Source organism: Engraulis encrasicolus, chromosome 3 (assembly GCF_034702125.1).
Source record: "Engraulis encrasicolus isolate BLACKSEA-1 chromosome 3, IST_EnEncr_1.0, whole genome shotgun sequence".
Taxonomy (NCBI): domain Eukaryota; kingdom Metazoa; phylum Chordata; class Actinopteri; order Clupeiformes; family Engraulidae; genus Engraulis; species Engraulis encrasicolus.
In genome coordinates, this window is record NC_085859.1 from 49,274,844 (window position 1) to 49,290,389 (window position 15,546).

The 15,546-nt window shown below is 41.5% G+C and overlaps 1 protein-coding gene across 1 annotated transcript; it reads left to right on the top strand.

The window, feature by feature from the left end:
* Positions 1-1,127: 1,127 nt before the first annotated feature.
* On the top strand, positions 1,128-15,239 carry LOC134446276 (long-chain-fatty-acid--CoA ligase ACSBG2-like). The gene is made up of 12 exons (XM_063195615.1): positions 1,128-1,680; positions 2,545-2,633; positions 4,793-4,913; positions 5,236-5,316; positions 5,614-5,763; positions 7,838-8,005; positions 8,837-9,018; positions 9,241-9,474; positions 10,478-10,695; positions 12,778-12,917; positions 13,742-13,985; positions 14,613-15,239. The coding sequence occupies exons 1-12, from the start codon at positions 1,360-1,362 to the stop codon at positions 14,690-14,692; spliced, it is 2,028 nt and encodes a 675-aa protein (XP_063051685.1). The 5' UTR covers positions 1,128-1,359; the 3' UTR covers positions 14,693-15,239.
* Positions 15,240-15,546: the final 307 nt, after the last annotated feature.

The window sequence follows — 15,546 nt, forward strand, 5'->3', positions numbered from 1 at the left end:
TTTGAGGGAGAATCTGAGGAAGCTTTGTGAGCCCATCGATTGCTATAAAATACAACTATTAAAACTTAAATTTGGATCATAAAGGACGCCAGTAAAACCAGAATCGAAGCTCCAGAGTAATGATTTAGGGAGGGCAAGGTAGAGGGAATTGCAGCAATCTTGTTGTGATGTAACGAGGACATGGATAAGTACTTGTCTTCAAGGTTATTGTGAGATAAACAGATCTGAGGCTGGAGATCACTCTGAGTTGGTAAGCAGTTTTTGAAACAGTATGATTACTTCGGTCTAAAGTTGTTAGCGTCCAGTTTCTGACATCTTCAAGATAGACAAATGGAGAAATTAGATACCGGTAATCCCATTCAACTGGGTTTTAAATAAATGTTCTGGGGTATTTTAGGGGCTTCTGTGTCTTTATTTAGGAAAGTGAAGATTATGACAGTCACAGGAAGTGAGAGGGAGAGAGAGTTGGGGTATGGTTGGGAAATTAAACAGGCCAGACTCGAACTTGGCTCCCCATCAGACAAGTATCCGGGTATTAGTTTGATGCACCACAGCACTCTCTCTAAAGCTTTTTAAAAGACTGAACGGAGCATTCCTCTGGCACCATTTATCAGTGACTCTAATTTTATATAGATTTGTATAGGATGTAATTGATAAGACCTGCACATCTATCCTCAGGAATGTAGACCCATTTCCCCAATTAACAATGAATCTGAACAAACAATCTTTGTTATGAGACAGCTTCTGTGTTGACTTAAATGTGTTCTGATCTGTGTCCTGTTGACTTACTGTAATGTCATGTTCCCGAAATAGTCAAGTGATAGTCCAAATATGAGGAAGTGAATGGCAGAGTTGTGCTATCTCACTTTTTTGTGTGCATTATCGTGTGTGTGTGTGTGTGTGTGTGTGAGAGAGAGAGAGAGAGAGAGAGAGAGAGAGAGAGAGAGAGAGAGAGAGAGAGAGAGAGAGAGAGAGAGAGAGAGAGAGAGAGAGAGAGAGAGAGAGAGAGAGAGAGAGAGAGAGAGAGAGAGTGTGTGTGTGCATGCATGTGTGTGTGTGGGGGGGCGTGTGTGTGTGTGTGTGGGCGTGTGTGTGTGTGAATGAAATCTTTAAAAACCTGCCTGGTAGGTAGATCATGACATTCCTAGGTCTTTGTCTCCGGCGTAATCTGATAGGCATCACCTTTGAATTTTGAAGCACCTGCTGCATCTGTGTCATTTGTTGTGCCTGCACGCGAGAGAAAGGCAGACACAGAGAAAAGGGACACATAGAGAAACAGCTCAGTAGGCCAATACTGGCATGCTTCTTTTTTAAAGTGTTGATATCAAAACTCTTGACTGGCCTGAAAACAGAAAACAGATGGCGTGCAACTGCTGTGACTCATGCGTTGGCTCCAAAGTGGAAGAAATCCCGATACCATATCGGCAACATGACGTCTCCCCGCTGAAGCCGTCGGACGTCTTATGGACCACAGAGAGGGATAAACCTGTGAAGCTTCGCATGGCCGAGTCTGGTCCCGGGTCCGAGACTCCGATCACCATCCATCAGATGTTTGAGGCGACGGTGGCTTTCCATGGAGAGCACCCTGCGTTACGATGGAAAGAGGAGGGGAAGTGGAACATGCTGACTTACAAGGAATACTATCTGCAGTGCAGGACGGCTGCAAAGGGCTTCCTTAAAGTAGGTCATTATTTACTCCGACTTCATACTGTACTGTTGATAGTTGTGGTGCAGTAATAGCCCTCCATTCAGGACTTGTTTGTAGTCTACATTCTGATTTGGTCTCTTTAGAGTCAGCACATTTTAAACTCCATTATCCCAGTAAGACACGACCCCTGTTATAAATTTTAGCTCTTACCAGAATGGCAATAACCAAGTTATGTATTACTAAGAGCTCTATGTACTGTCATAGTGGTAGTAAAGTTTTTACAGTGACTATTGCAGTGTTTCACTGGTGGAGTGGCGTACATTATGGGGCTTTTTAAGTTATACAATAACAACTGATCTTAAAATAGTATGCAGATGACTTAGGCAGATGACTTCTGTCTTTATTTCTGTATTGTTTCCTTTCTTTTTGCTTTTTTGTGAAGCACATTGAATTGCACCTGTGTATGAAATGTGCTATACAAATAAACTTGCCTTGCCTTGCCTTAGGCCTGCATCCTTAAGCCTAAAACTACTGCAGTTCAATGGCACCTGCCACTGTTCCATATCTGGTCCATCTTGTCTCCAGGTATTGAAGATACTGTATGTAGCCTACTGTAACTCGTCTCTCATATCTTTCAGAACAGTATACTGCAGTGAACGCCTACTATGTCACATTATTTCATGTAGTTGGAGGATATTGTTTTATCTAGTGACACACATGAGTCATAAGCAATAAACATTTGGTGATGTTGGTGTTTTTTTCTGTCATGGTCAACCTTATACTGTATTTGCCTACTAATGTACCTTCCTACGTCCTTGCCTCCCGCCAAGACAGTGAACAATATAGGTCAACAGTAAAGAGACAGTCATTAATTATTCATATTTTTTTCACACCAGTTAGGGCTGGAGCGTTACCATGGTGTTGGAATTTTAGGCTTCAATTCGCCAGAGTGGTTCATTGCTGACGTCGGGTGTATCATGGCAGGGTAAGAGGCCATAGTACCGTAACTCACAGCCAACTGTGAAATGTACACACACACACACACACACAGACAGACACACACACACACACACACACACACACACACACACACACACACACACACACACACACACACAATACATACATACAATGCAATGGGGACCGAATTCTGCCCCCTCTCTCCCTGGGCCCAGGACAACTGACCCCTTTGAGCTTTGACCTACAAATACAATTGCAAAGGGGTTTGAAACCAACATTTAAGAAACATTTAAGAAACATTTGCCTGTCAGGGCAACCAATATGTGTATCAAGCAGTATAAAATATCTTGGGCACATCATCACTGACAAGCTGGAGGATGATGCTGACATGTATAGGCAGAGACGAATGTTGTATGCACAAGCTAACATGTTAGTAAGAAAATTTCATTACTGTCCTGATGATGTGAAAGTAAGCTTGTTTCGTGCCTACTGTAGCCCTATGTATGCAGCTCCATTATGGATCAACTATAAAAAAGAGACAATGCGTAAACTCCAAGTAGCATATAATGACTGCCTAAGGATATTGCTGAAAAAGCCCAGGAGTTGCAGTGCTAGTAAACTATTTTGTGACTCAGGACTATGTACTTTACAGGCTCTCCTGAGGAACCTAATGTTTAAGTTCATGTGCCGTTTGGATAAGTCTGAAAACTGCATTATAATGATGCTCACAAGTGCCAGATATAGCTCTGTCCGTTACCAATCATATATGTGGAAACATTGGTATGGCTGCCTTTTAAGACTGTCATGACATAGTTTGTATATGCTTTGGCATCATTGCTGTTTTTTTTTTTTTTTTAATTATTATTATTTCTTCTTTTTCCTGCACATTCTATTTCTATGTATATGTTGTGTGTCTGCCTATTGGGCCCTGAGCCTGTAATAAAGTTTATATATATAGTCACACAAAGACAATAATGTTACAAAAATAATAATGTTGATAATGTGTGTCACTACACACCATATTAAGTCATTTTTGGACACCTCAGTGCCTTGGGATTATGACCAGAGATATGAAGATATACCCATACAGAAAAGTAAAAAACCTTACAAAATGATTAATATATATGGACTTTACATTTCTTATACGACACATACGTAGGCCTATATGACACATATTTGTGTTTGTTATGGATATAGGCTATTGTTTGCTCATGTCTTCATGCCCCAGATAGCATAATACACTAACATGACGTGACAGTTCAGTTCCTGTTGATGTTGTGTACCAGGAGGCATCCAAGCAAATAAGGGTGATGCCACTACAATATGCAAAGTTTGGCAGAACTATTAGTAGTCTCCTTCCTTCCTGAAGAGCATTGAACTAGTGAGCTACGTAGTTCCTATTTTTCCAAAACATGCTCATCAACATGTGGGTTGAAGTTGTAGCAAAACTGTAGTATGCACATTACAGCAAGAACATTTTAAACAACATAACTGAGGTTATGTTTTATGTTTGGAGGAGCTTGAAAGAATTTCCCCTTTCATCCAAACTGATGCTCCACAATAATATGCACAGGAATTGTGTGCGCCTTTTAACATGTGATGAGTGACATGGTGTACAGCTCCACCTCTAGTGATCTGGAGATAACGGACTACTCTAGCTCGTAGACATGTAGACGTTGGTTATACATCTACGCTGTAGCTCCTGTTTCTTAGCCTGGGCCTGCCCATACTGTGAGACTCGCAGAGTTTTGATTGTCAGAGGAGTCTTGTCAGGTCCACCATCTAGATTCTAGAACATTTCTAATTTTAACGGGATCGGAGACCAATTCATTTTGAGCATTTCCGATGGCTTGATGGGGTGCCTGATTGTTTGTAGCTTCAGCCTTGTGTGCATGCCACTCTCTTCTCCAATTTAAGGTTGTACACAGAGTCCACATATCCAAAACAAAAGCTGTCCAAAATGTGTCCAGAGCTTAGCCCCAACTGTGATAAATATGGCAGTCCTAAAGTCAAGGGACACTGATTCATGAGTGTTTTTTGTTGCCCGAGTCTTAAACAGAGTTGGAGAGACATTCTCAGAAACATTGTCTGACTTACTATAACATACACGTACATTTGAATTTGACCTGAAGGAAAGCATGAAACATTCATCCTGTTATTGTTCATTTGTATTTTGTTGAAAAGGGGCCTTGTCACTGGGATTTATACTACAAACAGCCCTGAGGCATGCCAGTATGTTGCTAGCAATTGTGAAGCCAATGTCTTAGTTGTGGAGAACCACAAACAGCTCATCAAAATTTTACAGGTAAATTGTTTTTGGTTTTTTTTCACGTTAGCTTCTGCTATTATACCAGATCTTTTTTGTATTTGTGTGCAAGTGACTGATCGATTAATATAGATTGTTGGTGAGTTTGTTTATTCTGATTATGTTTTTCCTGCATGGTATGGAAGCACATTGTGACTAGACTGTTTAGCCGGTAAAATCTCCAAAAGAATTTGAGGCTCCATACAATATACAAGTAACACAGAACTGTAATATTTTTTTATTATATTTATATAATCTCTTGTTATAGTGTTTAAAAAGAAACTTAAAGTTGACTCTTTCTCTGCATTTTGTTTTCTATTAGGTGAAAGATCAACTACCACATTTGAAAGCCATTGTCCAATACAAGGATGCACTAGAGAAGAAACTTCCCAATTTATACACAGTATGTTTAGATACTATTGATTTCTTTACTTTACAGTCATTGATTAGTTGATGTGATGAATTAATGCAATTGTTAGCCAGTACAGTTATACATTAAGTAATAACACAGTATTTTACTGTAAACGTCTAGAGTACAGTTATACACGGTGTACATTACAGTAAAATACTGTAAAAATATGAACACCATAATTTGCTGTGAGTTTTACAGTTAATCACTGTGCTGAATGAGAAAGCTTTACAGTGCAGGGGACCATGTTGCCAACTCTGTCTGATTGAACTTGTTTATGCTTGATTTCAGTGGAAAGAGTTCATGTCATTGGGAGAGGGTGTGTCTGATGAGGAGCTAGATGCTGTGATCAAGAGTCAGGCGCCAAACGAGTGCTGCACTCTGATCTACACATCAGGGACCACTGGGAACCCGAAGGGTGTCATGTTAAGTCATGACAATGTGAGTGAGTCTAAAGCAGTGTCTCTCAAAGTGTGGTCCACAACAAAGCTCAGGTGGTTCGCAAGGAGATTTCTATTTTCCCAAGAAAAGCTAGCAGTAGGCTTTATTTGTAACAGTATTCCAAAGCTAAACATATTTGAAGTCATATTTTCACCACAATAAGACTTGGAAATAGGAATAAAACGGTGATGAAACAGTGATTTGCATCGAAATTGGCAGTGTCAAATGACCACCCCTCAACTGCCAATTCACTTGACAGGTGGTCCCTGAACATTTTTCGGGCGAAAAAGTGGTCCTTGGTCTGAAAAAGTTTGAGAAACACTGCTCTAAAGCAGTGTCTCTCAACCGGGACTCTACAGTCGCCCAGGGAGCGTTAGGAAGTCCTTGGGGGGCGTTGAGAAGGACACAACTTACAGAGGGGTTTAATACTAAGGGGGTGTTGGCAAGGAGGTTAAGGGGGCGTTTTGGGGGCTCATGTTGAGGCCAAGGGGGTGTTTGTTCGAAAAAGTTGATAACCACTGGTCTAAAACCTCTAACATTCACTCCAGGACTGGTGACTTGAGGGACTGCAATTAAGGGGCTGTGCCGTTAAAGGTCTACAAGTCCTTTTATAGTGGGTCAAATATATTGGAGGTGCCACAGTGTCTATTGTCTATATGACGTTTTTAATTCCGAATGAATAATTCAGAATAAAAATTTCCGTCGAGTTTACATTGAACTTTCATTTAATTCTGAATGTTTAGTGTTACATGACGTTTTCAAAGTGGAATTAAGATTCATTCAGAATTAAATTGAATAAATTCTGAATTCAATGTCTCATGTAAATGAGGTGAAGGCTATGTGTGCTTCTGTTTATAGAAGCTCCGTTAATTACAAAACTACAGATTGAATTCTGGATCTCTAACTCTAATTCAGGGCTGAATCCTGTTTAAACCCCACTGGTTCCAACTGTACTGAACTGGTGATAGATCACACACACCAGTTAAATCCTGCTGGTTTCAACTGTTCTGAACTGGTGACTGTCTTAGTCCAGTATTCTAATGGTTCTACTGGTATTCTAACTGGGCCAACCAGTAAAAAAAATCCAAAACCATTTGACACTAGTTCAAACCAATAGAGACCAGTTCGGACCAGTTCATACCACTAGATTTCCAGTTGGATTTTCAACTGGATTTTCCGCTAGGTAGATTGAATACCTGCTGTGAATGGGGATCTCTTGGCAGCATTATAATAACCTACCGCGTTACATTTTATTCATGGGCGACTGTGAAACTTTGCAGAGATTCCCATCCAGTTTCTGTGAAGGCTCAAGAGACTTCATGGAAGTGGAAGGAAATCACCAATGCTTTCTACATATACCTATTGTGACATACTTGTCTTCTATTGAATTTGAAACATCTAATTATTTAAGGGGGATAATATTTTGCCTTTTCTTTCTTTATTGGATAGTCTTTAGCGGTGTGACATTTAAAAAAAAAATGAATGCAACCACAGTGTTGTTTCTGAACTCTAAATAATAAATTTCAATAGGCCTACCTGTTTCAGATTAGGTATGACTATGATAAAATTAAACATGCATTTCATGCCTTGTGCTTTTTTATACATTTATTTATAGACATTTAGATGCTGCCTTTGATGCCTTTCCGACACGTTTTAATCAAACCACATTTCTCTTCAATCATTTAAAAATGACTAACGCCCCACAAATATAAACCACACCACATGGCTAGAGATTGCCCCTTCTTTGCTGTCACAATTTGCACATTTCAAAAAATGAACATTACAAAGGAACCTTTTTACTGCGCATTACCTCACTTTCAAAAGTTAAAACATGAACTCGGTGATGGGACTCCCTGAATAAAATATTAACACGTCATTCTGTCTAACTCTAACACGTGTCAATGAATCAGTACTCTTCTTAGATATTTTTTTTGCTAATTACTCAACCTCAAAACAAAACATGAAAGACTCTTAGATAAAATTGTTGCTAATTACTCAACCCCAAAATAAAACATAAAAGACTTAAATGTTATACAACATTGATATTTATATATGCATTATGCTTTTTTCACAGATCACATGGATTTCAAACGCAGTAGGGACCCTGACTAAATTGCAGATGGGTGGAGAGGTCCTGCTTAGTTACCTTCCCCTCAGTCACGTCGCCGCCCAGGTCAACGACATGTGGATTGGTATGAAGTTTGCTGCCACAACCAGTTTTGCTCAGCCTGATGCTTTAAAGGTAACCCCATGGATTTTTTTTCAGTGAGCGTCAGCTTTCATTTAAATTAGTGTTTCTCAACGGGGATGGTACAGCCCCCCAGGGGGAGTTGGGGAGCCTAGGGGGGCGTTGACAGGGGGGACTCTAGGTTAAGCTGGGGCCCCAAGCGGCTGACTGCCTAGCCTGATGATAAGATGCACCTCTGAGTGTTGAGAAGGATCCAGATAAGTTGGGGCGGGGCTCAGAAAAGGTTGAGAACCACTGATTTAAATGATTTTTAATACAATTAAGTTTTACAAAACAGTACATGTTGATGGCTGGATTTTTTTCCCCAGCTTGAATATTTGTCATATGTACATGTACATCGCCCCTGTGTGTTTCAGTAGGCTGTGGTATAAGTAGGCCCATATCAGGACCCTGCCTGATTTCAAAACTTTGGCATCGTGTAGTTCCAGCTATTATTATTAGTTATTATTCTAGTTATTAGTCATAGTCTAGTTATTATTATGGATTATTATTATAGTTATTATTATAGATTATTATCTGTTTGTCTGCCCACAGTGTGATTGTGTTGATGCTTGTATGAGTCATACACTTGGGCAAATGTAAAAAAGTTGTTGTGTTGGCCAGGGGGCCCATGTTGCCAGGGGTATTGTACAGGGGGGTAAAGTGTGACTGAGTCCACATACACAGTCCGATTTATGTAGATAGGCCTATATGGCTGGAGGGGTCCATTGGAGCTGATTGTACATATAGGACCCACACTTTGCTGCTATGCCCTTGCATGTTGCCATCTGGGATTGCACTTGTCATTGATGATGTCATTGTTATCGTTTCATGTGCCGCCAAAAGGGTTCCCTGGGGGAGACTCTGCGAGAGGTGCGGCCCACAAGTTTTCTGGGGGTGCCACGCGTATGGGAGAAAATGCAGGAGAGGATGAAAGAAATTGGTGCCAAAACCACAGGGCTTCGCAAAAAGGTGGCTGACTGGGCAAAAGGTTTAGGACTTGAGGCCTCTCGAAATGAAATGAATAGGTATGTAGAAATGTCCACAAAGTGTGCTATCCTTGTCATTATTGCATTATTCCATTATTAATGCTTTGAATCGTTTGAGACGTCATCAGACGTTGCCTTGAAATATCCAGTCAAGTCACCACCTATTGCTCAAATCTCTGGAATTTCTGGGGTGCCATCCTAAATTCCTAAACTCGTTCAGAGGAATGTGGCTGTAAAATTGACCATCTCTGTGTATTCCAGGACTGATGTGGTGCCCTGGGGGTTTGGCCTGGCGAACAGCCTGGTCTTCAGGAAGGTGCGCCTTGCCCTGGGTCTTGACCGCTGTGAGGCGTGCTATACGGGGGCGGCCCCCATCAGCAGGGACACCATAGAGTACTTCATGAGTCTCCACATCCCCCTGTACGAGGTCTACGGCATGAGCGAGAGCACCGGGCCTCATTGCGTGTCATGGAAGGAGAGCTTTCGCATCACAAGGTACAACAGCGCATTAAGCCCCAGATGTTGATCTAGTGTTTCTCAACGGGTGGAGCTCTACAGCTCTACAGACCCCAGGGGGCGTTTATTCAAAAAAGGTTGAGTGTTGCGTTTGGAGGACACATTTCACAGCCCATCGTTACAATGATTTTCCCTCATGGTGTGATGTTTACACTAACCTGCCAGGAAAAAAATGGGCTGCTAGTCAGGTTCATCTAGTTTCAGCTAGTGCTCTAGGCTAGTGTCTCACTGTCAGCAAGTTAAATACACCACCACTTTTGGCTAACTACCAATGGTTACCGATCTGGAATTGCAGGACTTTTCTGGTTAGACACAGACACAGCATTAGTGAAAGTGTAAGTAGGCAGACTGCTCTCTGCCCTCAGGCAGATTTCTAGTCCTTCAGTCAGACTTAACTAAAGCTCAATCAGTCATCCTTTGGCTAGCTTATATCCTGCTTGTGAGATTGTGTGTGTCACTCAATTGAGCTATTTGCCTCGTCAAGGAAGGATTTTGTCATCATCCTCAGGCTATGACCCCTCTTTTTTCAGGTGCTATCTCGGTACCATTTTAAAGAAAACAGCTCACACTCTTACGCCCATTCATTTTTTACTTTCACACTACTTAACACCTACTGTTCATGTATGCCTTACTCACTCACTCAAATTCTCCCTTTCTTTGTGATCTAGTAGAGGATTATGGAGATCTCTCTCTCTCTCTCTCTCTCTCTCTCTCTCTCTCTCTCTCTCTCACTCTCACTCTCTCTCTCTCCCATTTCTTGCTGAAGGAATGTTCTGAAGAAATTCATGTAGAATTCAGAAAATTCTGTTGTTTTTGAGTAGCCAGCACGTTGCCCTTTGCTCTCTATTATATGATAAACTGCAATTTCTTTGTAGGCTTACTGTGTGAATGTTAAATGACTCAATGAGCCTTTCTGTAAAACCGTCTAAAATGTCTCAAAGACTTATAATTGTGGGATGAGCATTTCTCTGTCTTTCCTTAGTTGCGGTAAGGAGGTGACAGGCTGCAAGACGAAGCTGGATAACCTTGATGCGGATGGGAACGGGGAGATCTGTTTCTACGGGCGCCATGTTTTCATGGGCTACCTGAATATGCCCGAGAAGACCAAAGAGGCTGTGGACCAAGACGGCTGGCTGCACTCTGGGGACCTCGGCAAACACGACCAAGACGGCTTCCTCTTCATCACAGGAAGAATCAAAGGTAGGCCAGAACACTGGAGGAGATGCAGGTGTGGAGCTATTGTGGACACTGGGGAGTGGGGGGTGGGGATTTTCCAGGGGACCAAGGCCCTCCCGTATTGGTGGTGGGGGCCCTACCTTCAGAGGGGTATGGTGGGTGTTTTGCCCTGGGGCCCTGGGTGCAAATGTTGGACATGATGTGTATGTGTGTGTACTGTACTTTGCTAAAAAACAAAACAAAAAAAAAAGACAAAGAAAAACTAACCAACCCTTCTTTGCATCTGCACTTGTTGTTCTGTATATTTCCTGTGCACTTTCTATCTGCTAGTGATGTTGGCTATGATTATGTCCTGTATTGTAGGTTGCTTTGCTTATAATAATAATAATAATAATAATAATAATAATAATAATAATAATAATAATAACTTGGTTTTATATAGCGCCTTTCAAGGAACCCAACGTCGCTTTACATTACCTATGTTGAAGGGGCAGGTGGGAAGAAGGGGCAGGGGAAGGGCCAATTAAAGTTAAAGTTCATATGCCTCTGTGAATAGATGTGATTTAAGGTGCTTCTTGAACGTAGCCAGTGTGGGGGCCTGGCGTATGTTGGGAGGTAGACTGTTCCAGAGTGTGGGGGCAGCAACACAAAAAGCTCTGTCACCAACAGTACGGAGTCTGGCTCGGGGGATGATGAGATTGTCCTTTTCAGAAGACTGCAGAGACCTGGACTGGGAGTGGGGTTGGAGGAGTTCAGAAAGGTACTGAGGAGCAAGAGAGTGAAGTGATTTGTATGTCGACAGGAGAATTTTGTACTGAATGCGGGACTTCACTGGGAGCCAGTGAAGCTGTCTGAGTGTGGGAGTGATAAAGCGTCTGCCAAATGTAATGTAATGTAATGTAATGTTCCTCCACTGAGGAGAAGCAAATGATCTGAGATAAAAGTATATGAGAAGACAAACATGAGAAAACACAGGATGAGTGAAATTTTAATTAATCATTCACAGGATGAATGAGAAGTAGGCCAGAGCAGGCTCACAAAAAAACAGAGTGTCTGTCTGCTTCGTTCAAAAATGCCCTCGTGACCATTAACCCATAATGTAGTTGTAATAAGGACTGAAATATCAAACATGTTGGATTGAGGCTTAAGCTAATTTTACAATCAATTTTTCAATATTCTAAATTGTTGACAGAGCTTGAGGCTCCTGTGCTTGGGCTACAAAGAAATGGTACACTGGGGCACTGGCACTGGCCTCGCTGCACCTTCTGTAAATATAGGTCCTCTAAGATCGCTTATCTCTCTACTGTGCCATCATCACATCTTTAAAACAATGCCATTTGTGCTGTCTGACAACTTGATAGCTGTGTTACTGTAATTCAGATGGCTGTAAATTCCACAGCATAATGGGAGAGCCCTATCTGCAATACGAGATCACTTGACGAGCAGTGATAAGTGACGCATGTCCTCAGACATCACAGACATGTTTGGCTACTATACTGTACCTACGCTGGTCTGAGTGGCGCCAAATCGTACACAGTTTAAGTGGAGATACAGTAGAGGAAATAGGTAAAGAATGTAAGTACGGTCAGCATTAACCCCTTAGCGCAGCACTATGGCTCTCTGTAATGTCATGGCAATGTTGTTATGATGATGTTAAGCATTTTCAGCAAGTGAATAGGGTCGCCGGCGACCCCTGCTGCAGTAAGAGGCTACTAAAACACTTACTGCACATGCAAAACAATACATACAAAAAATCAGAGAGGCATAATATATTGATAAATGTAAATGAGTCCCTCCAAACAATAAGAACATGTGCAGCCGTGGAGGGGATTCGGCCATGTATTACTTTGTCTGTCTATCTGTCTGTCTGTCTGTCGGTCTGTTCGTCTGTCTGCTCGCAGGGTGTGTGCAGGGGGAGTCAAACAGTTATACACTCACTCTTGGGCAAATTCTCACACATTTATGGGTCAAGGGATGTAAACAAGTTGGCCACAGCATGGCCTGGCCAGGTCTCCAACTCTAAGTGCTTGTTGGTTTCTTAGGATTGGCTCCCTTTTGGCTCAAATGTTCAAATTGTTCAAAATGGTTTTTTTGGTTCTTTTTCAGAGATAATAATCACAGCAGGAGGGGAGAACGTTCCTCCAGTACCAATTGAAGACCTAGTGAAAGAGGAAGTGCCCATCATTAGCAACGTCATGCTAATCGGAGACAAGAGGAAGTTCCTCTCCATGCTCATCACACTGAAAGTAAGTCATGTGTGTGTTTTCCCCCCAAATTAACATGAACAAAACATCAATGTGCAATTTGAGCAGCTTGAAATGTGTCATCTACAGTTCTCTGGATTGCAGGTGGAACAGGAAAATGACCACTAGTAGGGTAGAAACAAACAAATAAATGTTTAATGCATCACAGTAAATGGTGCAGTGTTAGTGCAATACTCAGACAGTACACCAACACCAAGAGTGTTTATTTTAATCAAAATGTTCGGTGCCGATGCATAGCCTAAATGTTTTAAAATACATTGATCTAATGACATATTTATCACCTACAGTATATTATGCGACACGGCTAGAATTAACCCATAGATGTGGAACACTAGATGTCGCCTCAGCCTTTACCGTTTTGGTACAGGGTTTAGTTCCCATGTTTTTCACACTATCTGCCAAGATGTTGTTTTATCGACACTTACAGGATGATTAGTGTACTGCCTTGTCTCTCTAATTGATGTTCATTCAATCTATTCAACGGTACTCCCATACAAAGATGGGGGCAAGTAAATGGACCCATCTGTTTCCATGGGCAGTATACATATGTGTAACCTACATAAGGGCTTCCCAATCCTTTCCAACATGAGGCCCACTGGAAATGTTCTCAAATGTGCGGGGTCCACCTCTGGCCCGATAAACAATGAATCTCAAATAAACAGTCAACAGCAACACACATGCATGTATTATTTAGATTTTTAGAATATGATTTCAAGGCACTTGGCCACTTGGAACACCCTCAGGGCCCAGTTTGAGAATCGCTGACTTATGGCATTAACCTGTTAACTCCCACCTCATTTTTCCAGTGTGTGGTGGATGATGCAGGGGAGCCGACTGACGAGCTGAGCCCTTTGGTGAGGGACTTCTGTCAGCAGCGCAGCGTCAACGCCACCAAAGTCTCCGAGATCCTCAGCACCAAGGAGCCAGCGGTGTACCAAGCAATCCAGGAAGGGATAGGAAAAGTGAATGCAAAAGCTACCTCAAACGCCCAAAAGATCCAGAAGTGGACCATGCTACCTCAGGACTTCTCTATACCTGGGGGTGAACTCGGTGTGTATATAGGCCTATTCATTCATTCGTTCATTCATTCATTCATTCATTCATTCATTCGTTCCTTCATTCATTAATTTCTTTGTTCGTTCGTTCATTAATTTGTTCATTAATTCGCTCTTTCGTTCATTTGTTCGTTAATTCATCCAGTCAGGCTTGGACAAATACAAGATTCATGTTACAACTCCAGAAATGCTATCATCCTGAGAATCATGACCTGATTTAAGGCATCATTTATGCCAAGGCATGGAAATCATGTAAAACATGCATACTGGTTTCTGAGATAAGTCATTATCTGAAATATCCAATCACATGATTTTAATCTTGCACACCAGGCCACATTCCACAGCTATTTAATGCTTGTACATGCACCAGTGAGTTGAAGAGTAACTATCAGGCATACTAGACACACACCTTAAGTGCTTTGCAGACCTAGGTATATATTTTTGTAATATTGCAAATATCCATTAGTTGATTTTCTGCTATATAATTGATTTTGTTCACCTTTACATGACAGAGCCAAAGGAAACTGTCACTGAAACGCTTTAATATGATTTTGTCATGGTATTCTTTAGCAGAGGAACGAATGAGAAAGTGGTAATGTTGCTATCTTTTTATATCTTTCAGGTCCTACGTTGAAGCTGAAGAGGCCATTCGTCTCTGAGAAATATCAAAGTGAAATTGAAGCATTTTATGCTGAAACATAGTAGCTGATAGCTTCAAGCGAATGCTTTAAAGTTCAAGTTAAAAAAAAAATCATGCCTTGTATATCTCTTCTCACCGACCTAGGGGTGGCTAGGTCTCTTCTCAACGTCTAATGGGTTAAAATGAGGAGGACATAAAACCTGATCAAAATGTTTAGAGGGCATTTGCAAAAAAAGAAATGAATGAGAAAAGTCACGTCACGTCCATGGCTTTAAAGGGCTGGTCGCCAAATACCAGTCAATCCTGTGCTGCTCTCAGCAGACTGTAGGTGCCGGTGATTTGGGCACATTTGGGACAGCCAGCCACAGGATCAGGAAATACAAACCAAAAGCAAATCAAAATACAGGAACACATTCGGGGCAGTAATAGTAGTTGCTCATTAGGGTGAACTGATTCTGTAAATGGTTTGATCAAATATGGGGCAGGCTTTTTATCACTTGCATGTCTTTTTATTTATGAAATGAAATGAGTAAGAATGGCAGAATGGCTATAGGGTTTTGAGGCCATGACTGCTCTACTATGCCCCAATAACGTGTATGATGTCCTTGACCATGTGTAGCAAAGTGGAAGTTTGGATGTTACTTTTCCTAAAATAATGATCAAACTGATACTTGTAATTGCACGACTACGCCACTGGGGGACTTCCACCCCAGAGTATATTTTGATTTCAACCAATAAGGCACAACAGGTTCGGATAGAATGGACAAGAGACGTACCTTTGTTTAAAGGAATAACAATGTTTTCTTTATTAATACAATTGTAGTCAATTAAAACCCTGCGCCGCTGAGATAAAAACAGTAATGCACATTAGAACGAGGTTGGCTGCCACAGGATAAAAAGGTTTCACCGAGCTAGG

Excerpts from the sequence above, each read along its gene's own strand:
- LOC134446276 (XM_063195615.1), top strand. The coding sequence starts at position 1,360 with ATGGCGTGCAACTGCTGTGACTCATGCGTTGGCTCCAAAGTGGAAGAA. Across the intron at positions 2,634-4,792 it reads GTCGGGTGTATCATGGCAGG|GGGCCTTGTCACTGGGATTT; the intron begins GTAAGAGGCCAT and ends TTTGTTGAAAAG. Across the intron at positions 9,475-10,477 it reads GAGAGCTTTCGCATCACAAG|TTGCGGTAAGGAGGTGACAG; the intron begins GTACAACAGCGC and ends GTCTTTCCTTAG.